This window comes from Prosopis cineraria, unplaced genomic scaffold, assembly GCF_029017545.1.
Source record: "Prosopis cineraria cultivar Desert tree isolate PC_DT_omini unplaced genomic scaffold, ASM2901754v1 PC1, whole genome shotgun sequence".
Lineage (NCBI taxonomy): Eukaryota > Viridiplantae > Streptophyta > Magnoliopsida > Fabales > Fabaceae > Prosopis > Prosopis cineraria.
Genome location: NW_026555332.1, coordinates 39,146,213 through 39,169,140, shown reverse-complemented (window position 1 = coordinate 39,169,140; position 22,928 = coordinate 39,146,213). Strand labels below are relative to the sequence as shown.

Below are 22,928 nucleotides of genomic sequence, written 5' to 3'. Positions count from 1 at the left end.
AAAATTATATAATTTTTTATAATAAATATAAAATAAATTAAAAATCTGAACGTGATCCTGATGAATCCAACGCACTCATTCTACTGATGTAACTTCTTGTTGGCCCCAAAAAAAAAAAAAAAATCTTCTTTCTATCTTTTTTATTATTTTTATGTTTTAAAAATGAAAAAGGCGAGTTGAGAGTTCCGGATAAGCACCCGTTGCGCCATAAGCCTTTGAGTGGGGATTTTAATTTCTTTTTTTAATTAATACAATTTGTATTCTTGATTAAACAAAAGTAGTCAGCGGCGACTTGTGTTTTGAGTTTCAGGCGTGGATTAACGGTAGGTGTTGTCTTCTCTTTCTTGGACGTTCCCCCTCGCCAAGATGACCCAAAACAACCTCTATTCAATCTTCATCTTCTCCTATTTGTTCGTCAGAGTCAGATTTTGTTCATCTCTTAACCTAAATTTTAAAGCTTGTCAGCCCACTACCTGCGGTAACCTAACCATAAGCTACCCTTTTTACATCGAAGGCCGACAAAAATCCTTTAGTGGAGGCTCGGGTGTCGGCCTTTCTTGTTCCGATAATGGCCTTCCCATCCTCAATATCTTCGGCATCCAGTACTTCATCCATGAAATTTCCTACACCAACCAGTCAATTCGAGTGTCGGAAGCTGCAACCTTGTCGTCAAACAGCAATTCATGTGTGATTCCTCGTATTCACAACATATCCCTTGACGTAACCAGATTCAGTTTCGCTCCGAACCAGATGGACCTATTCCTGATGTTCGAATGCAACCTGGAGTCGCTGCCAGAATATTTTTCCAAGTACAGGATTGGGTGTTCTGCACAAAACGAAGCGACGTCCGTTCTGGCCATAACAGAGGAGGGTGAGGATTTGAGGTCGGCGTCTGAGAAATGTATCGGTGGGGTGGCGACAACGAAAGTGGAAAAGAATTCCAATATTGATGGACAAGTCATGAGAAGAGGGTTTCTCTTGAATTACTATAATGACGCGGAATGCAGTTCATGTCAGGAGACCGGATGGAAATGTGGCTTCAACGGGGACCCTGAAGGTTGCATTTTCAAATGCTATTGCCCAGACAGTGATCCTGATTTGAAATGTGGATCCGAATCCGGACTCGGTTAGTCTCCCTATCTCATGCCTTTTGAGTTCTGATGGATATTGATTTTTTACTATCCATCCAAAAATGATACGTGATATTTTTTAGGAAGAGTATAGGTCCCTCCAATATCCAAAAGCCTCAATTGCAATTAAATTTGGTTGTTTAATTACTAAAATGTATTTAGAAAAATACAAAAAAAAATCCCATTATTGCCATCAAAGCTTCATCGCTGGTGGCCAAATCACTGCCTCGTCAAAGGCCAAATCATATTTAAATATTTATAAGTGGTTATTTCAATAATAACAACATGTTGTCCAACATTAACAAAAATTCATGAAAATGCTTAGAAAGTAAATTATAATGTGTGTGTGTATTTTATTTAGTATAACATCGATCACTTGTTAATATGAAAGGAACAAATTATTAAAAAATTAAATAAGTTGTTCATCAAAAATTGACAACTTCTTTTAAATATTAATAAATTATGTTTGAATATTTATGAGTAATTATTCAAATATTAACAATTTGTCCATAATTTACAATAACTGGTGGAAATGCTTGAAAATGAAAATTATAGTGTGCGCACAGACACACATATAGCACTGTCTATATTGAATTGTTTGTTGGTTAAATGGTTTTCAATATTTTGAGGAATTAAAGGGTTAAGGGTTCAAACCTCTTTTGGCCCTTTTCTTAAATTGACCAATCATTAACCATTCAATGGCTGTAGTGAAAACATAATAATAATTTTTTGGGAGGGCGCTAATTGATATTCTCCCTATTTTTTGTAATAATAATAATATCATAATCATACTAATAGTCGTCATCATCATATTCATACATCATCGTCATTGATGGTCAAAGGATTGAAGGCCCTTCACTTTTATTCTGGGGTTAATTATTAAAAAAATGAATCATAGTTAAATTTTAACTTATCATTTATTTCCTCAATAGGTTTGGGGGAATATTTGATTAGGAGAAATCTATTTTAGAAATTTTTGCATAGAGCAGCACTTCATCTGTACTCTATCTAATAAAATTATACCAATTCAATAAAATACATATACAATAATAAAAATAATTAAATTTACGGTTAAAATTAATGCTTAATTAACATAGTATGAGGAAGAAAGGAAACTTTGATGCCTAGCTGTAACAGAGCTCTTGCAATTGTGAACCTTATAAATTTGTCCTAAAAGTGTTCCTGATAGATAAAAAATTAATTGACCTCGTTAATTTGATTCATTTTCATTAAAGATCCGATTACATGTAATGAAGAGTATATTTAGAAATATTGGAATATCCTGATAGATAAAAAAAAAATTACTTGACCCTATTAATTTGATTCATTTCCCATTGAAGATCTGATTACATTTAATGAAGAATATATTTAGAAAGATTTTTTTTTTTGACCAAAGAGAATCTCCATTAGGGAAGCATAAGAGATTACAAACTGATAATAACGAAAGCAACAAAATAGTCAAAAGCCACAAAGAAAGACCTAGAAAAAGACAAAACAAAAGAAGCTACAACAAATCAACCAATCCCTTCTCTGTCACGATTCAACACAGGACGCTGGAATGTAGACTGAAGACGATCAGAATCCTTGAGAAGAAGACAAATAAAAGGAGGTGGTGGACAGAAGACCCATCCATTTGCATCCACATCCTTTAAAGTGGAGGCTGCCAACCAATCAGCAACAGAATTACCTTCACGTTTGACAAACGAAAAGGAGAGAAAATGCAAGGACTCCGTGATAGCCAATAAATCTTCCAACAACCCATGACAAGGCCAGGGAAAATAAGAAATATCCCTTTGAATCAAGGCTCGAAAGAGATCAAGGCAATCCAGCTCAATAATAACCTTGCCTTCATTAAATTCAGAGGCTAATTGTACTGCTTTCTTGCATGCCAAAAGTTCAGATAAAAAGCTAGAATCAGCATCAACAACCTCACGCCAGTTTTTAAGAAGGGTCCCAAAGCTGTATGATGCCAATGGCTGCCATTTTCGTAGCTTTTAAAAATGCTCCATCACAATTAATTTTAATAACGCCAGAATCTGGGGGCTTCCAAACAGAATTGAAAACCTCAGAGGACCTAGTGATATTTGGCACTAAATGATTAATTTTCTAGAATTCATCCACTGCTGCAGCTGTTGATATTAGAAACTAGCTGGGATTTGGAGCTGCTGCATTAAAGACTGATGCAGACCTAGTTTTCCATGTATTTCAGCATGAGCAAGCTATGTAAGATTTGTCATAATCAGTAATTGGACTGTCATCAGCTAGGAAGAGATTGCACTAGTTTGCAAATGAGGATATTTACATGGGATCAGTTATTAGAGTCAGAAGGGAACCATACCAGATTTTTTCTAGACCAATCACATAGCAGTAACATGTGTTCTATATATTCTGATTGAGATTTGCAAAATGGGCAAAGAGGGTCAGCAGCACATTTCCTTGAGAAAAGAGCCTCCCGTGTTGCCAGTGCTCCATTTAGAGCTCTCCACATGAAATGCTTAACTTTAGGATGAATACTTAGATTCCACACATGCCTCCAAAGAATCTCCGAGAACTCAGTAGATGAGCTAGGATTAGCAAGGATCACAGGGTGTTGTCAGTCATATTCTAACTTATACCCAAGTTTAGTAGTGTATATTCCATTATTTGCTCCAGTCTAAACAACCACATCTGAAGAGGGATACAAAGGTATGCGGGTTTTTTGAATTTGATTAATGGTGATTGTTGAAGCAGTAGACAAAATGGGTTGCAAATCCCAAGCCCCATTGGAAATTAGGTCTTGAACTTTTAAGAGTTTTATCTATGACAGCATGATCACAGGGCACAGCCTTGAAGGTAGGCAATCCAGGTAGCCACGGATTAGCCCAGATCAAGATGTCTATCCCATATCCCACTCTATAACAAGCATCTTTTAAGAGTATGTCACGACCTTGCAAAGTGGTGCTCCAAGCCGATGAGGCTCGTGCCCCTTTTTTAGCCTAAAGGAAGGAACTGGTAGGAAAGTAGACTGCCTTAAGAACTTCACCCATAATTGATTAGGATCTGTAGTGCTCGCCATGTTGTTTGGGCTAGAAGTGCATCATTGAAATTCATAAAGTCACAAAAACCAAGGCCCCCATCCTTTTTGGGGGCACATAGCTTGCTCCAAGCTTTCCAATGAATGGAATTCCTAGAATTAGATTGCCCCAAAAGAAATTAGCAACAAGACTGTTCAATTCAGTACATGTCGTCTTGGACAATTTGAAACAAGTCATGGGGTAAATAGGGATATCATAACTTTATCATAGTTGTAAACCTTGTTGCCCACTTTGTCCCTCATATAGACAAGAGTAGCAACTTTTGAATGCCCCCATAAAACTGGTAAGCCCAAATATGAGCCTAGATTATCCACAACATTAACATGAAGGAAAGAATAAACTTCATCCTTAACAACTTGTGAAGTATTTGCAGAGAACAATAATGATGACTTATCATAGTTGATATGCTGACCTAAAGCATTGCAATAGGATTGAAGGAGCTCTTTAATGATGTTGTAATTTTTTCTATGAATATGAAGAAATAAAATTGTGTCATCAGCAAATAGGCAATGAGTCAGCATTGGGCACTCATCAGTAATTTTGATTCTTGTAATGTCACCATTTGCAGTATGCTTACTTAGCGTAAGAGATAACACTTCAATAGCAATTATAAAGAGGTATGGGGATAATGGGTCACCTTGCCTCACTCCTCTTTCTGGCTGAATTCGAGCAATGTTTTTACCAGAAACCTGAATATTAAAAGTAGGACACATCACACATTTCATAATCCATTTTATCCAAGTTTCACAAAATCCCATCTTGACTAAGACAACCTCAATGAAAGCCTATTTCAACCGGTCAAAAGCTTTATTCATATCTATTTTAAAGGCAAAGAAATAGTTATTTCCCACTCTGCATTTTCAAAAAATGAAACACCTTATGCACTAAGATGATATTATCATGAATAAGTCAGCCAGGGACAAAAGCCCTTTGACTTTCAGACACACAGTTACCCAAAATACCTTAAATTTGTTGGCTAAGACTTTTGAGAGGCCTTTGAAGGCAAAATTACAAAGACTTATAGGCCTAAATTGCCAAGGACAAAAGCCCTTTGACTTTCAGACACACAGTCACCCAAAATACCTTAAATTTGTTGGCTAAGACTTTTGAGAGGCCTTTGAAGGCAAAATTACAGAGACTTATAGGCCTAAATTGGCTAATCGTTTCAGGCCTTTCAATCTTAGGTATAAGAATTAGGTTTATTTCATTTAGGGAACCAGGATCTTCATCTTTGAACAAAATATTATTAATAAGCAGAAAAAGAGAATCACTAACCTCTTCCCAAAAAGATTGATAAAAGTGGCCATTAAAGCCATCAGGCCCTGCAACTTTAGATCCCCCAAGTTTGAAACTGCTTGCTTGAGTTCTTCTCTAGTAATGGATGAAATTAACTAGCCATTTTGAGAATCACCAATACAGGGCTAGACATAGCTTAAAATAAGATTAAGATTGTGAATGTGGCTCTTAGTGAAGAGGTCTTGGTAAAAATTAGAGATTAGGCTAGCCACTTCTTATTCAAATTCAAACCATTGACTAAAGCTATTATGCAATTTAACAATATGGTTTCTTTGCCTTCTAGTTTTGGTTAAACCATGGAAGAAACGAGTATTGAGATCACCTCCAACAATCCCATTAACCCGAGACCTCTACCACCAGTAAGATTCTTCAAGTTTCCATAGTCTTTCTAGATCCTTAATAAGAGAAGAAATCTCTTCATTGGTCTCAAAGGTGAGAATACCTTCATTAAGATTTGCTAGCTGTTATAAAGTATGTTCTATTTCCTTCCTATTATTAGGGAAGGCCTTTCTACTCCATTTAACTAAAGCACGACTGCACCTTTTAGTACAAGAGATAAATTGAGGGACCAGCCAGGATAAAGGGTCTCCAAAATACGAAGAGTTTTTAACAATATTTTTAAAATCAGGATGAGAGGCCCAATTAATTTCATACTTGAAGGCCTAAGGAGTTATTCTGTCTTGATAGCACAAGCAAACAAGCAAGAAATGGTGATCTAAGGCAACTGAATCAACATGGATAGCCAAATATTTAGGGAAAGACTCCCTGAATGCTGAATTAGCCATGGCCCGGTCAATTCTTTCTTTAACACATTCCTCATTAACCCTTTGATTAAACCAGGTGAATCTAGAACCCTTAGTTTCTAGATCAACTAGGTCACAGTTTGCTGTAAAATTTTAGAAGTTTAAAACTCTTCTAATTGAGTAGGAATTGCCTCCTAATTTTTTAGCCAACGAAAATTAGTCATTAAAGTCACCGATGCATAACCAGGAACCATGTACCCCCTTAGCCCATTGACCAATTTCATTCTAAATTAGCTTTCGGTCTAACTCAATAGGAAGGCCATATATACATGAGATAAAAGTGGGAACCTCCCATACGGTAGAGGCCAAAGCTAAATGAATATAATTTTTGCAAGAGGACAAAATTTGACAAGATACCTCATTCTTCCACTAAAGGGCTAGGCCCCCTGAGAGTCCTAATAGATCCACATACCATGCATTCTTCATACCACAACTTCTTTTAATGCGATCTAGATAAGATGCCTGCTGCTTGGTCTTCATGAGAAAAACAAGTGCTTATTTTTGGAAATATCCTGCTTGTGGTTTTTTACTGCCAAAGGTTTTCCAAGCCTTTAGCAGTTCCACAATAATAGATTCATGGCCCTTTGGTGGCTTTATGAGGCAAGCCACTAGAGCCTATAGCAAGAGAAGAGGAGATAGAACTATCTGACTTAGAGTTAAACTTAAACCAGTCCTCAAGAAAGTCGATCTCAATTGCAATAGGGACATTAACCAGATTATCATCTTCAATAGTAGAGTCATTTACATATTTCGATAGAGAGGAGGACCTGTTTCTAGCTTTACTTGAAGATTTATCACAGCGTCGAGACTTTCTGGGCTTCAGATTTGACTGAGTTTCAGGGGTATCTATGTTAGCATTAGGGGTGTTCACAGGACGGGACAGACTGGGACACCCCCGTCCCGTGTCCCGTCCCGAAAAAAAAATCGGGACTGAATTTTAATCTCATGTCCCGTCCCGTCCCGAAAGTCGTCCCGTCCCGTTAAGAGTCGGCACAAGACCGGGACAAGATCGAGACGTCCCGCCGTCCCGATAAATGAAATAATGTCGAAAAAAGATCTGGATAATAATGTTCATTAAAATTTTAAATTATATAATTTATTAAATTTAAAATCAAAATAACACAAGTACATAAATAACAATAATTTAAAATTAATTATTGAATTATATTAATCACAACTACATATTATAATAAAAAATACAAGTGATCTTTATGCTATAAAATTAGCAACAACAGGCAAGTCAAACACAACATCAAATAATTGTTCTTCTACTTTAATGAAGATGTACTAAGTTAATTACTCTTTTAAAAATAAGCAAGAAATAGGTTATAAATAAAAGTCATTAAATAGATAGATATAAGAATAAATTATATTAATATAATTAATATATTATAAAAAAGATATCGTCATGTTTACTCCATACCATTAAAATTATTAATATAAAAACACTTTAGTTTTAAATAAGAATTGTAAGTACTAAAATTATAATTGATATAATTAATATAAGTATAAATTATATTAATATAATTAATATATTTAAAATAAAAAATAATATATATAATATTCGGGACGGGACGGGACATCCCGATGATAATCCCGTGTCCTGTCCCGTCTCGAACCCCTTTCCTATCCCGTCCCGTAAAGTTCCGTCCCGATTATTTTCGGGCCGGGACAAGACCCGTCCCGATATGATCGGGACGATACCGGGCCAATCAGGACGGGTCCAGATTGAACACCCCTAGTTAGCATCATTAAGTTCGGAAAATAACTTCCACCTTTTTAGGGATCTAGTAGCATCCGTGACCTCAAAGTCATGCTCTAAGTCCACTCATTTTAGCTTTAAGGACACTTCAGTCAACAGAGATACAGGAACATACGGGATAATGGCCTTAGAATTACCAGATTCAATAGTAACTAGACTTTTTTTAAATGGCCTTCGTAGACTTTTAATTCTTCTACCAGGGGTGGTTGGCCCATCATTAGACATATTAACTTTTGATAAGACCTTAGAAGGAGATTCCAAAGAGGGCGGCCCAATTTCTTCAACAGATCTTAGCCTAATATTGAGAGGAGGATTAAAAGCCACAGGAATAGGCTTAGAAATAGTAGGGCCCAAATGAGGATAATCTAAGGTTTGGTGGTTTCGGTTGATATGGCAGGAGGGAGATTCCATGCTTGATTTACGTTCGTTACCGCCAGTAACATGAAGGGGATGTTCTGCTATGTTAGAGTAATGGTTTTGGCTTTGATCTAGCACGCGCCTGATAGTGTCTGAGTCCACGCGCCACCATCTTCCTCCAGCTATCCTCCTCAGTCCATTCTTTCTTGAAATGAATTAGATTAGCATTAATTAACTTAGCTGCCAATGTTGAAAGCCAGGATCCATGACAATATTTTTATCTTCCTCCTTAGAATAAGGGGTTGATTTTGATAGTTACGATTGTCATGTCCAACAAACCATAGTAAAAGCAAAAACTCTGTAACCGTTCATATTTAATGGTGACCCAAAAATCAGAGCTATCAGGCTTAACAGACCACAAACCAGGAAGTAAAGGCTTAGTAGTGTCAATGAGAATTCGAACACGAAGAAAATTACGCAATATTCATCCCTTAGGCTCTGGGTGCTCAATCTAGACAATATCCCCCACTTGAGAACCCATATGAATGGCATTTTCTAGACACAAAGCTGTATTGGGAAGATTGTGGAATTGAACCCAGAATGGAACAAGATTAAAATTAACTTCCTCAATTGTCAAATAGTCGTCCCATAGTTATAAACTCATAACGCAAGAGTGAACTAACCATGGGTGTCCCGCAGAATGCATTCTCTGTTATTAGAAGTTTCAAAATGAAAAATGAAGATATTTGGAATACCAGCATCTATGGCATCGATGTCCTCACCTTCTTTCAAGCCCCATCCATTTTGAATGACGTAAAGGATCGATTGACGGTTTTGCTTTCTTTCTGAAAAGATCTTCCCAATTAGAGCACCTCCTGTCCTTCTCGTTACTGACGGAGATTTCTAGATAAGATGGAACCTCTTCTTGGAATTTCAGGAGCTGCCCTCCCTGTCCGCCATAGTCGAAAAAGGAAATGGAGAAAAAAAACAGGAACTTGGAAAAAGAAAGGGAAGACAAAGAAATAATTAGAAGAAGAAAAAACAAAGGAAGAGACCGAAGAAACTCTCACAAAACAACTCTAGAAACTCTATCACAGTAGGTGATAGAGCTCACACAAAACCTACAACAAAGTACCGCTCACTAATAGTCACCATTAGTGACGACCACTCCTCCCCCCTGAGAAAAACCCTATACTCGATAGAGAGCAACCCCGATATATTTAGAAAGATTGCAATATCTTTTTTTCGATAAAAGAGATCGGAATATTCTGATAGATAAAAAAAATTACTTGACCCCGTTGATTTGATTCATTTCCCATTAAAGATCGAATTACATTTAATGAATAATATAATTAGAAAGGTTAAAATATCTTTATATATATATATATATATATATTTAAGAGTTTGGAGTCTCCTAATAGATAAAAAAATTATTGACCCCGTTAACTTGATTCATTTGCCATTAAAGATCCGATTATTAAAGAAGAGTATATTTAGAAAGACTGGAATATTTTAGAGATATTAATTAATATTATTGGTCTACTTGAATTAGTGAAATACTCTCTCCTATTCTTGTTATAAAAAACCCCCTACTATCTTGAACCAAAAAGTAGTTAAATTATTAGTTTTATTTGAAAATAAATTTTTTTTTTATTTTTATTTAAATAAAAAATTTAAATTTGTATTGTTGTCATGGTTAATGATTTTAAATAATAATAATATTAAAAATGTAATTAATACCTCTATAGTCAATGTTGTTAAACTCACAAGTTTAAGTAAACTCATGACAGAGATATAAATTTAAAACGTAGACTCGTATCGTAAACTTGTAAGAGTTTATTTTTATTAATAAATAGCCTTTAAACGTATATGATTAAATAATTAAAACATAAAATATGATAATAATTTAATTTAAATATCTTTCAAATATAAATAATTAAAATTAAAACTATCTACATTCACATATTATTATATTCAGCATAGAAATTTTAAAATATGGCAACTTTTTTTTTTGATATTTTTATTTTATTTTTATTAACATTAGTTTTTGTTTTTTTGTTAGTGTTATTTTTCATTGAACCAAATCCTACCACTTCTATGAAATCAAGTTCTACTTAATATATACATATCTTGCTCCATAAGTTTATGAACAAATTGATATGATTTTACAAGCTAGAGATTGACTAAAAGTAATAAAGGAAGATGATGCCTTAGACTGGGGGCACCGTTGGCTTGTTTCTATATAAAAACGGTAAACTCAAAGAGCCAACTCATAAGTTTAACTGAGTTTTATCTAGTTTAAATTTATGAATAAGTTAACACAATTTTATTAGTTATAAATGCAAAAACGGTAAACTCGTAAAGTCAACTCAAGAGTTTGACAACAATGCCTATAATATTCCTATATTAAAGATCCAAAAAATATTTTTAGAAAATACCCTTAAATAAAAATAAAAAAGAGTAATATTTTATAAGTGGAAGAATGGAGTACTTCCTCGAACCTAATGCATATCCACCAACATAGGCATTTTGTAGTTTGATATACTCAATAATCCTTAGACCGCATCTGGCAATACTTAAATGTAAAAATAGCAATCGGGGATCTCTGTATAAAATTTATATTAATTAAGGATTAGTTGTTGTCAAAATTTAAATGAATACTTATAGATTCAGTTAGTCTTTTATCAATAAGTATTCAATCGAGTTTTAATAACAATTCATTTTAAATTAATCATAATCCATTCGGGTTTGTTTTCCATTCAGGTTTTAACAATAACTAATCGTTAACTAATATAAATTTTATATAGAAGTCCTTGATTGCTACTTTCCCTACTTAAAATTCATTTTTCAAATGTCTGCAATTCTAAGTTCTCTAATGATATGCTTAAAATCTCATTTGGTATTATTAGTTTGTCTAAATGTGTGTATTGAACTAACATTGAAGTCCCATATTAAATAAAGTTAAACTCAATAACTAATATATAAAATAAAATGGAAAGACTTATTTGAGCTTTAAAGTTTTAAATTAAGACGTAATCTTTTGCTATTTGCCCATTTATTTGTCTCCCCTCTTTTCTATGAGGTTACTCCCCATTTTTAATTGTAGTTACGTGATTGAGTTTTTCCCTTCGCACGGTACAATGGTATGTCCTCTTATTTCTCTTTGCTCATTTTTACAGGACATGCGTTCGCCAACAAAATTATAGTAGGTAATAGATCGAACTTATGCTGTCATATATTTTTCTTTACAATTTTGCGTAGTATTTGTTATCTTTTAACTGAATACTACTCCACGTAAGTTGATATTTCTTACCATGTTTCACATTAGTTACCCTGTGGTTAAAACTTAAAACTGCTTCAGCGGGGTATTTTGAATGAACTTCTTTCATCTATAATTCGGGTCAAAAGAGGAATCATTGACTACATATCATAATAATAACACTCAATTAGCCACTGAGCTAGCTTATCATGTGATAAGGATCTGGAATAGAATATTGATATACATCAAGAGTAGTTTAAATACTTCTAATAGAACTATAAAAATGAAGAGAATAATACCCAATGAAAACAATAAACATAAATAGGTCAAATTATACACATAAACCCCCTAAACGCAGGATTGTATGTAGATATTGTCCCAGATATTTAAATTAATTGGCAAGCTCCCCCAAAACTTTTAAAGTCATGTGGATCATTATCCGTTAAACAAGTGAAATCTAACATACATAATAGATGGTTTAACTACAAATGATATATTGAAAGATCAGGCACCACCACCCGAGAGGGAGGGAAATTGAGTGTTTAGAAATTTTTTAGTTTTTTTTTTAAATTTTTAAAATTATGATCATAGTTGAAGATGCAACATGAATTCTCAATGCAATAAGTCAAAAAAAAAACTTAAATATTTCAGTTGCAGGTTTCAAAAAACTTGTGAAATGTAGATTCTTTTAATATAATATCTAAGAGATTAAGTAAAGTGTGAATGAGCTGGATTTAAAGAAAGTAAAGTTAGAAATACTGCATAGTCAATTTATCCTAATTCAGCCAACCACTTGGTTTACATGCAGTCCACAAGCTTAAACTTAAGATTTTTCACTATGACACAAGCTTCAATGAGTTCTTGCTGTCTCAGTAAAATCCGCAAGCTTTCTCAAGCACTTGTAAGCCATTTACAAGATCTCTTATTATACTAGTAAGTCTCCTTAATTCCTCACTTATGGATATAGTGAGCTTTCTCTTAATACATCAGGGAAATCCTTCCTTGGATCTCTTTAAGGACAGAGATTATATTTTCCTATCAGGTTTTCTCTCAAAGAGATAACTAGGAAACTTTTATGCATACTCAAAAACTCTCAAAGAGTAGATATAGCAATGTAAGCTTAAGAACAAACTTGAGAGCTTTTACATGATCACAGTGAAAATTGAAGGTTTGATGCAAATTATATGTGTTCAATCTATATGAACATTACCTACTATCTCAAATGAGGTCATATTTATAAATTTTCATAGTTTAGGATTGTTGGAATCTATAAGGTACAAACTATAGTTGTTATGCACATGTGAAAGTGATCTATGACAAATAAAGCACTTTTCCCACGAAGTGCAATAAATGCTGTTAGAACTCTCATTCATGCGTGGACAAGAGTGATCCAAGCATGGATGAGCTATATTCACTTTAGCTCACTTATCGCTTCACACTGATCCAAAATTAGACCAATCAGGATTCAAGCGTGTATGATATGTTTGAAGCATTAGGCTTCTCAATAAGTCTAAACACACATGGGTAATTTGTGCGCTCAGCGTGAATGAATGTACAGAGGCACCTTGTCTTTATGTGATATGAATCAAGCCGGGGCAATTTCTAAACCAAGCTTGGTTAGCTTGTTTAATACTAAAGCTCATCCTAAGTCAAGTTTGAAAATTGACAAGTGATTCATCCATTCAAGCATGAACTCAACAAAATTTGAGCATGAATTGCTTCTTATACATACTTCAAGTTGACCCTTAGGATCAATCAAGCATTGATAGAATAACATCTAAGTAAGAGTCAGATTACAAAAGCTCAACCAAGACATTTCTTTACACTGACTTGCCAATCAAATGTGGATACAAAGATATCCAAGCTTGGACTAGCATATAGTGCTATGTCTTCACTTTTGATTTTATAATTCAGATAAGGTCTAGTTATGATTCAAGCTTGATTGAGATCTTCTAAGTGCTATATGCATAAAAGATGATCAAACACGCATGGGACACTTATAGTCCAAGCATAAATGAAACAATGTAAATTATAAGTGCATGAAAATATGTGTCAAAACATGCTTGGACATCTCTTATCCTTGCATGGATGAGACTTTTATTCTTAAGGACTTATGATCCTATGATTTTCTATATGATGCAAACCTTATTATTTTCAAACATGTATTTAGCTCTCCAATTAGTTTTCACAAATTTATCTAAGAAAAGAATAAAATAAATACATTCTATGAAAGTTTCTCTTTCTTCTCTTAATTCTTCATTCTCTTAAAGTGTAGCACGCTCACGTTAATTCCATTGTTTGATTTTTCATGCTCACTTCCGTTTCTTGATGTTTTGTCACTTGTCTTATGATATTATTATCTATACAAGTAACAATTACCTTTCTCTTAGTTTTGTTAAAATCAAAATATTTAGTTCAACATTGTTTAGATGATTATCTGCATATAATATGGCTCAATGTTTAAGGGGATTATTTGCACAGAAGATAAAGCTTAGAATATATATATATATATATATATATCATTTATACATGGTCAAGGCATTATACTCAGTAGTGAAGAAATAATATTAATGGATTATTTGCATGAGTTTGAAAACTTAGGATATGGGTTACTTGTGGTGTTCTAAAAGACTTGGGAGGCTATTTCCATGCAACTCAAAGTTCAAAAATAAAGTTTTATGCAATTCAGCTACAAAATGAATTGTGTTGCATGTGTAAATTCTAGGCTTGTTTGGTATACATACAGAGCAAAAAGGAAAAAAAAAAGGGATTAAAAAGATGATTTTTCATATGAAAAATGTCTTTTAAATCCATATTTAAAAATAATAAAGAATACTTATTGTTAAATAATGTAACGGAAAAGTAATAAATATTGCATGCTTCAAATTTTGTGCCAAAAAATCCTTTTTCATTTTCATCAATGATACTAACTAGGCCTTAAATATATTGTCAGATCCTCTAAATTTTCATTCTAATGTCACTATATTTTGCTCATTTATTATTTTAGGAGATTTTGGTTTCACGCATGACCACATATTTTGTTGTAGAAATGAGGAGTCTATTACATTTTCAACTCAATGATTTACATATACTGCATGTGATAGGTGTTACAAGCGGAATAATTGTAGCATATATTTTTAACATGTACTGCTAGTGCTTGTTGTAAAACCAAATCAAGGAGGGAAAAAGTTAGATTGTGGGAGGCACACGATGTTGACCAAAATATTGAGGCCTTCATAAGGAATCATGGACTTCTCACTCTCACAAGATATAAATTTGTAAGCATAAAGAAAATGACCAAATCTTTTAAAGTTAAATGAGGCCAAGTTATGGTGTAGTATACAAAGGAGAATTGCTTAATGGCTGCACTGTTCCTGTCAAGTTATTGAATCCATCCAAAAGGAACTGGGAAGCACTATCAAAAAATTTCATTTTACAGTAGATTTTGCCCTAGTTCTGGGACGGAATTTCCATCCCAAACATAGTTTGTGACAAAATTTATGACAACAAATAACCTTCTGTCTCTATTTTGCTAGTCGCAAATTCTTTGCAATGGATTTTGAACATTTGTCGCACTTTGCAACAGAATGTTTTGGTATGAAATTTTTGTCCCTAAATTTAGGGTGGATGTTAGCATCGCAAATGCACCCCAAATTTGTGACGGATTTGGTTGTCACAAATTTGTCCCATAGTTTTCTGAAGGAATTGTCTATCGCAATTTTGTGTGCCAATATTTGTGAAAGAAAGTCCATCGCAAATGTGTCTCAAATTCTGTGAAGGGCTATTTTGTCCCAAATCTATCATAAATCTATTCCTAATAGAAAAACAATTTTAAATTTTTTATTTAATTTTAATTGTTATTTTCTCCCATTATTACTTTATAGCCTCAACTTGTAATAATAATTTTATACATAAAAATAAGCAAAATTATAATAATTTAGCTTAAAACATTAAGAACAAAACATCTCACTTAGTACTTAAAATATAATACAATCATACTCAAATGTCAAACTATAGTGAAATCACTCAAAAAGATAAAGTAGTTAAATAACACCATAATCACTAAACAGAATCAAACAAAAGCATGAGCTTCACCTTTGATCATTTTCATCTTCACCCTCCACAGGTGGTATATTCTTGAGCAAGATACTAATATTCTTTTGGCAAGTTTGGAGTCCTTGTCACTGCTCATTTATTATTGACTAAAGCTCTTTGTTCATTTTTGTCAAAGTATCCACACGCTTTTGCAACTCATTCTCAAATTTTGGATAGAGTCTTGTATGATAAGAGGCATCCTCTGCAAAACAAGAGCAATAATATGAAGGAGCCTCAGAGCTAATGCCAAAAATGTGTCCCTTCCTATTAACACCACCAATATTTTTTAGCCATAATTCTATGTCATCAGCATAGTCTTCTTCTTCAAGAGGCAGATCCATATTTAGGAGCTCTCCCTGATTAGAGGATCTATTAGACCACTTTAGAGTCATGTAGTCTTCCTATTAAAAAAATAGGTGATTGCATCATAATTTTACTCAATTTCATAGCTCAACAAATTAAGTGATAAGCATTCATTTAACTTAACAAATTGATAAGGTATTTTAACTTAACAAATTGAGTGATAAGCATTCAATCTAGGAATTTTGAGACAGCTGGAGCTTCCATCTAATATAATATTTCTTCCTATAGTTTTTCCTATCCTGCCTACAGTGAATTCCCTTGATCATCTCTCCTGCATACATTTCCACTAACTTTATGTCGCAATAATCACCCCTCTCTTCCATATTATTTATTTTTACCCAACATTTCTTTTTCACAGTCAAATATCTCTCTTTACACACACACACACACACACACAGATTCAAATAAACTTGACTCTGTATTTTCATTTAATTTTTTCCTTTTATTGATCTAATCTACTTTGATTTTAGTTTTTTGATTTTTTTTTCCTTATCAAATTCTCTAATACACTAGAAATCCTATTTAATATATATATATATATATATTATTGAATACCTTCACAAGAGAGGAAAAGCATTTAAAAAGGAAAAAAAAAATTACTGTTATATGTTTACCATATAAGAATGCTGTAGACCTCTAACTGAAAATTCTTCAAGTGTGTATTATCAACAAAGAAACCCGCATGCCCACAGCTATCTCACAGTTGCATGATAGAGTTTAGGACTTTCAACAACTATAAATATAAAATCATGTTTACTAATATATATTTTTCTTTTTTGGGTTTATAGTTGCAGAAAATCCATCGCCGGTGATAGGTAACGGATCAACCTCCCTTTCTCATATAAATTATAGTGGGGCCATGCCAATAAGTTGGATTATTAATTCATGATTAATTATTTAATCTCTTTGCTTATAATTGCAGAAAATTCACGGCCTGGCAGGATGAAACTTACAATAGGTAATGGACCAACCTCTTTTTGAATTAGAATGGATCAGATAACTAAGTTGCAATGTTCACAGCTTGGCAATAATTGTATTTCTTAGAGTACTTACGATATTTCATATTCATATATTGATTATAGTGATATAGTATAATATAAAAAAAATTATCTAAAAAAGGTTATAGAAATTATTTAATTTGACTGAAAAAATATATTGATTTGAATAACATTTAAATTGAAAATTTTAAAAATGGAATTAAAAATGTGTAGGAGTAAAAAAAAATTAAAAAGGATAGAAATGGAAGAAATTAACAATAATATAATAAAGAGAGGTACACAGATGAAATGTTGAATTATTGGGCTCCCATCAGGATAGACTAAGGTAAACATAAATATACACTTGATGAAACTGAATATCAAATAATTTGAATTAGCATTACATATAGATTTAGATAAAGACAACAGAAGTTTTGATTCAAAGATTACAATATTTTTCTCATTTATTTTAGAATACTTTGTTTTCAAGCATCTTGACTATTCCCTCTTCCTTATTATAGGATATATTTTAGAAAGATTATTTGATACTTAATATAAGACACTTGATGACCTTTTAATTAAGTTTTTTTTTTAATATTACTCATATTTAAATTCATTGACTATGAGAAAGAATGTAATGCAAATTAAATTTTTTTATTAAAAGAGGGTAAAATTGAAATTTTATTTTTTTCAGATAAAATTAATCACTTATCTATCTCTCTTTGGTTTTGATAAGATAATTAGAGGTGCCTTATGATAAAGAGCAAATGGAGTACATTTTATTGTTGAAACTGATGACTATGCCATATTCTTTACTCTACTCAATGATTGCCTATTATATATATGTGGCAGGCATAACAAGTGGAACAATTGGTGGAACATTGCTAATATGCAGTATTATTTTTTGTTGTAAAATCAAATCACTGAGGCAGAAAATAGAGTTCTTTAAGACATCAAGGGCTGACCAAAACATCGAGGCATTCATTAGAAACCAAGGACCTCTAGCTCTTACAAGATATAAATTTGCGGAGGTGAAGAAAATGACCAAATCTTTTCAAGTTAAGTTGGGACAAGGTGGTTATGGTGCTGTATACAAAGGAGAACTACTCAATGGTTGTCCTGTTGCTGTCAAGTTATTAAAGTCATCAAAAGGGAACGGGGAAGAATTTATCAATGAGGTTGCTAGCATCAGCAGAACTTCCCATGTCAATGTTGTCACCCTCCTTGGATTTTGTTTGGAAGGACACAAAAAGGCTCTCATATACGAGTTCATGTCCAATGGATCTCTTGACAAATTTATTCATGATAAGGTAGATAAAACCAGTCCATCTTTGACTTGGGAAAATTTGTACCACATTGCAATTGGAACAGCTCGAGGGCTTGAATACTTGTATAAAGGATGTAACCCACGAATTCTGCATTTTGACATAAAGCCACATAATATTCTTTTAGATGAAAGCTTTTATCCTAAGATCTCAAATTTTGGGCTTGCAAAGTTGTATCCAAGGAAAGAAAGCATCATTTCAATTACAGAAGCTAGAGGAACCATAGGATATCTTGCTCCGGAAGTTTGGAATAGAAATATAGGAGGAATTTCACATAAATCTGATGTTTACAGTTATGGAATGATGCTATTAGATATGGTTGGAGGACGAAAGAACATGAATGATGAAGCCAATTGCACAACTGAGATTTATTTTCCAGATTGGATTTTTGAGAAACTTGAGGAAGGCAGCAATTTGGGAGATGATGGGGCCAACGCCATGGAAGAAAATGATATTGCAAGGAGAATGACGATTGTGGGTTTGTGGTGTACTCAAACATTTCCGACTCAAAGACCTACAATTAGTAGAGTTATTGAAATGTTAGAAGGAAGCTTGGATTCTCTTCCAATGCCACCAAAGCCTGTCATGCCTTCCCCTCCAGCAAGATTAGAACTTGAATCTTCCTCAACTGCAAACACAGAGAAACTCGATCTCGAAAGCTCTTCCCTAATGCTAGAGAGACACTAGAACTTGGAAAAGTGGGGAAAGGTGTTGAAAGAGTTTCTTAAATATGTCATTAAAGTGCATTGAAGTTAAAGCCCCTAAAATCATGATATATACTTTGCATATGGATTTTTCATTTCTTCATAAGCCTATAAGTTGAAAATGATTTCAGGATTATCATTTGTTGTAATTAAAGGAAGTACATGGGTTCTTCGTAAATGCCCTCAAATCTGTACTGTACATGTCTTCTCCGCCCCCCAAATCTTCCTCTCCTTGAGCTAATTCCAGAGGGTTTAGGGTATCTCTCTAGATTTTCTTTCTTGGGACGAAAATGGTGGATTCTGATTCTAATTAGGGAACATATAAATGTCAATACTTGCATTATTGATTAGATGTTCTTAGTAAGCCTATTATTAATTTCTTGCAGGTAAGGACAAGAATGGGGACTCTTGTCTTGATATAATATACAGGAAAATTAAAATTAATTAGCACCGCTATTTTGTGGCTTTTGTAGAAATGTGTCTTAGCGGTGAGGTAAAAGGAGCATCACTATGATTCATTTCGTAAGTTACTTGAACAACCTCACCGGATATTTTCAGGGCTTCATTTTTTAAATAAATTTTTACAGTCCCTTTTATTTTTAAACTGTCCAATTTCCTTCCCTGTTTCCTTTTAATAGGATATTAATCGGACAGGATACCAACAATATTTTCTGTAAATCAAGTAACTGATATTGATTAACATAATATACATATCAAAGTCAAATTTCAAGTAGATAATGCTTTAGTTGAAATTAATATCTCAATTTTATGATTCAAATAAAATAAGAAGTTAACATGCATGTATAAAAAAGTCATGACTTATGACTCTTCAATTACCTCGAGTATAGGCAGACTCACAATCTATTAAACCCTCATAGTTGTCAAGAGTGCAAAGATAATGCACAAAAGGGAAAGAGAGTCACATATGTTGGTTATAGATTGATCGCATATGGATTACATCAATAACCTCCTTAATAATTAATTAATTAAATTAATTGCTCATTATTTTTTACTCAGTCAATTGAGAAATAGGGAATAACTAAATGATATAAGATTGTAGGTTGGATATTTACTTATCGGACTCACTTATGTGATCTACTTATCACAATTCAAATAAGATCATAAAAACTAATCTATTTGGGCTTACTCCTTCCGTTAAAAAATACAAAGCATTTTTAACTGAATTTCACCCTCTAATAAAGTAGTTACCCACTTTTTAGCCAATCCTATCTTTTCACATTTATCCCTATTAAACACTATATAATAAATATAAAGTCATTCATTAATAGAGGTACTTTTGAAAAAAAAAATAATGATTACACCTCGAAAGATTAAAAATATCTTATATTTTTTAATATCAAACTTCTCAAAAAATGCCTTACATTTTTTAATGGAGGGAGTATTAATTAATGCAAATTCATAAATAATATTTAAATATTCCAACACTCTAAACTTAAAATTTTTCATAGTTGTTAAATATATATTTATTGTTGACTTACGAAAATTAGTTTTTGTAAACACATGGCATAAAATTAATTGTTAGATAAATAATTTTTTAAAATATTAAATAACTTAAATTTTCATTTTAAGTTTGCGTGAAATAATCAGTGTATGTCGAGTTTTTGAAATTCATGAAAGAGGTAAAATATTGATTCTTAACACGTGTCTATTAGTATTCTGCAGACTTTCTCGTTGGGTAAGATTCATATATCCTTATATATTTAATATATTTATATTTAATTAAATTATAACAAATGAATTTTAATGTATTAATAAATTTAATAATAAAAATTTATTATAAAATAAATATTTTAAATAAGATTCACTTGTATTGATCTAATTAAAAACAAGCATATAAAGTATGTAAGATTAAACATATAAGTTTTCTCCTTTCTTGTTCCCCTCTCTTGTAGGTTGTAGTATGCCAGCATGCTTCTCGTAAACTTAATTAATTTTATATTTATTAAAAATGATAGTTTTTTCCCCCCCGGGGGGGTAACCGTAACCAGCATTGGTTAGCTGACTATTAGAAAAGAATGCCATAAAGTAAACATAAATACTAATCCAATATTTGAATTATTTTTTTGAAATTCAGAAAATTTAAAATAATAGATATAAGAATACATGAGCACATTTTTTTCAGAGTAATTGCCGATTTATTTTTGAAATTTAAGTTATTTATTTTTTAAAAATAATTATTTGTCTAAAACTTAATTTTAATACTTTTTTGGTAAAAAAATATTAATTTTATCTAAAATATTTTTTTGGTAAAATTTAATTTTAGTAAGTGTTATGTATTAAGATAATATTTGCTTATCAACCATGAAATTTTCAAATTCTAAAAAAAATATTATCCTTTTGGAACTTAACTTTGATAAGTGTATTTTTTTTAACCAGTGTCAGCTATTTGATTGAAAAATAATATAGAAAAAAGAATGAAGGAATCCAATTAGATTAAATCCTTATAAAAAAGGAAGGAAATTTAAAAATTGAAAAGAAAGAATTTAATTTAGCCTAGAGAAAATGATAAAATCCAGATGAAGCCAGGGAAATTCCTGGTGAGGTTTAAGAATAGTTATGAAATTAATTACAGTGATGCTAATTATCCCTAATATATGAAAACAAGAGTCCTCATTATCTCCATGATATTAATCATATAGGCACACTCATTAAAACATTTAATCAACTTTAACAGTCAATTATCCTAATAGTAATGCCATATTCCTCTTTTAGAAGAGATTTTAGGTTCGAATTTAATGTCGACATACTTATGTGAGTGGTTGCTCTCCCTTTCTTATTGAAGAGGACTAGATTAAGAGTTTTTTTTTTTTTTTAAAAAACGTTTAATCAATAATTCTAGTCTTGACATGCTACTTACATTCATGATCTACACTTTTCGTCCTAAATAAGAAAATATAGAGAGATACCTAAACCCTCAATGTAATGAAGAGCAGGATTTGGGAGTTGGAGAATGCATCTATAGTGTTGGGGGCATTTAAGAGGAATCCATGTCTTATGGTTCTAATATTCAACCTAATCCCTCTAATCCTATTTATAAAATAGTGAGAAAAGAAATTTTTAATTTTATTTATAAGTCATGTTATTAATTTTTATTATAATTTTTTTACCCTTCATTAGATGTTAGTAAGAAAAACTATATTACTAAATTATATATTTAATTGGAATAAAATTAAAAATTAATAAAATTAATTTTTTTAATATTTTTTCTTAATTTTAATTAAATATTTTATAATGACTTATAAATATTACTCTCTCTGTTTCAAAATATAAGATATTTTTAAAATTTAATGCTTCATTAAATATATTTATTTTAATATTACCTATTTTTCTCTTTATTTAATATTAATTAAATATAGATTTAAGATTGTTAAAAAATACTATTTTTAAAAGTTTATATTTTTATTTTTTTAAAGAATAATGGTTGTTAAGTATATGTATTTAATAAAATTTATTATTATATAAAATTTTATTTTAAAATATTTTATAATTTATGACGGAAATAGGAATATTATAAGAGTATTATATGCTTATGGAAAAATGAAATTCAATATCCATGTACACACATAACTGATTTAGGCGATTCAACTTTAATGTTCTTTTATTATTATTCTTCCACCATTTCTTCTTTTCTAGCAGTACCATCACAGCCATAAATGCCATAATTAATTATAAGAAACTCTACCAAGGCACTCCCGGGAGGCATTGATGAATGATGAGTTATTGTAGTCGGCTCAGTCTTCTAAGAGGACAAGGCATTTTATT

At 32.2% G+C, this 22,928-nt stretch overlaps 1 protein-coding gene across 2 annotated transcripts; it reads left to right on the top strand.

The window, feature by feature from the left end:
* Positions 1–317: 317 nt before the first annotated feature.
* LOC129304394 (LEAF RUST 10 DISEASE-RESISTANCE LOCUS RECEPTOR-LIKE PROTEIN KINASE-like 2.4) lies at positions 318–19,499 on the top strand. Of its 2 annotated transcripts, XM_054944067.1 has the most exons (5): positions 318–1,126; positions 11,602–11,631; positions 16,928–16,954; positions 17,062–17,097; positions 17,969–19,499. In XM_054944067.1, exons 1-5 carry the CDS (start codon positions 367–369, stop codon positions 19,126–19,128), a joined length of 2,013 nt encoding a protein of 670 aa, XP_054800042.1. In that variant the 5' UTR covers positions 318–366; the 3' UTR covers positions 19,129–19,499. The 2 variants fall into 2 exon arrangements, with proteins under 2 accessions (XP_054800042.1, XP_054800115.1); XM_054944140.1 differs by lacking the exon at positions 11,602–11,631.
* The last annotated feature ends 3,429 nt before the right edge of the window (positions 19,500–22,928 follow it).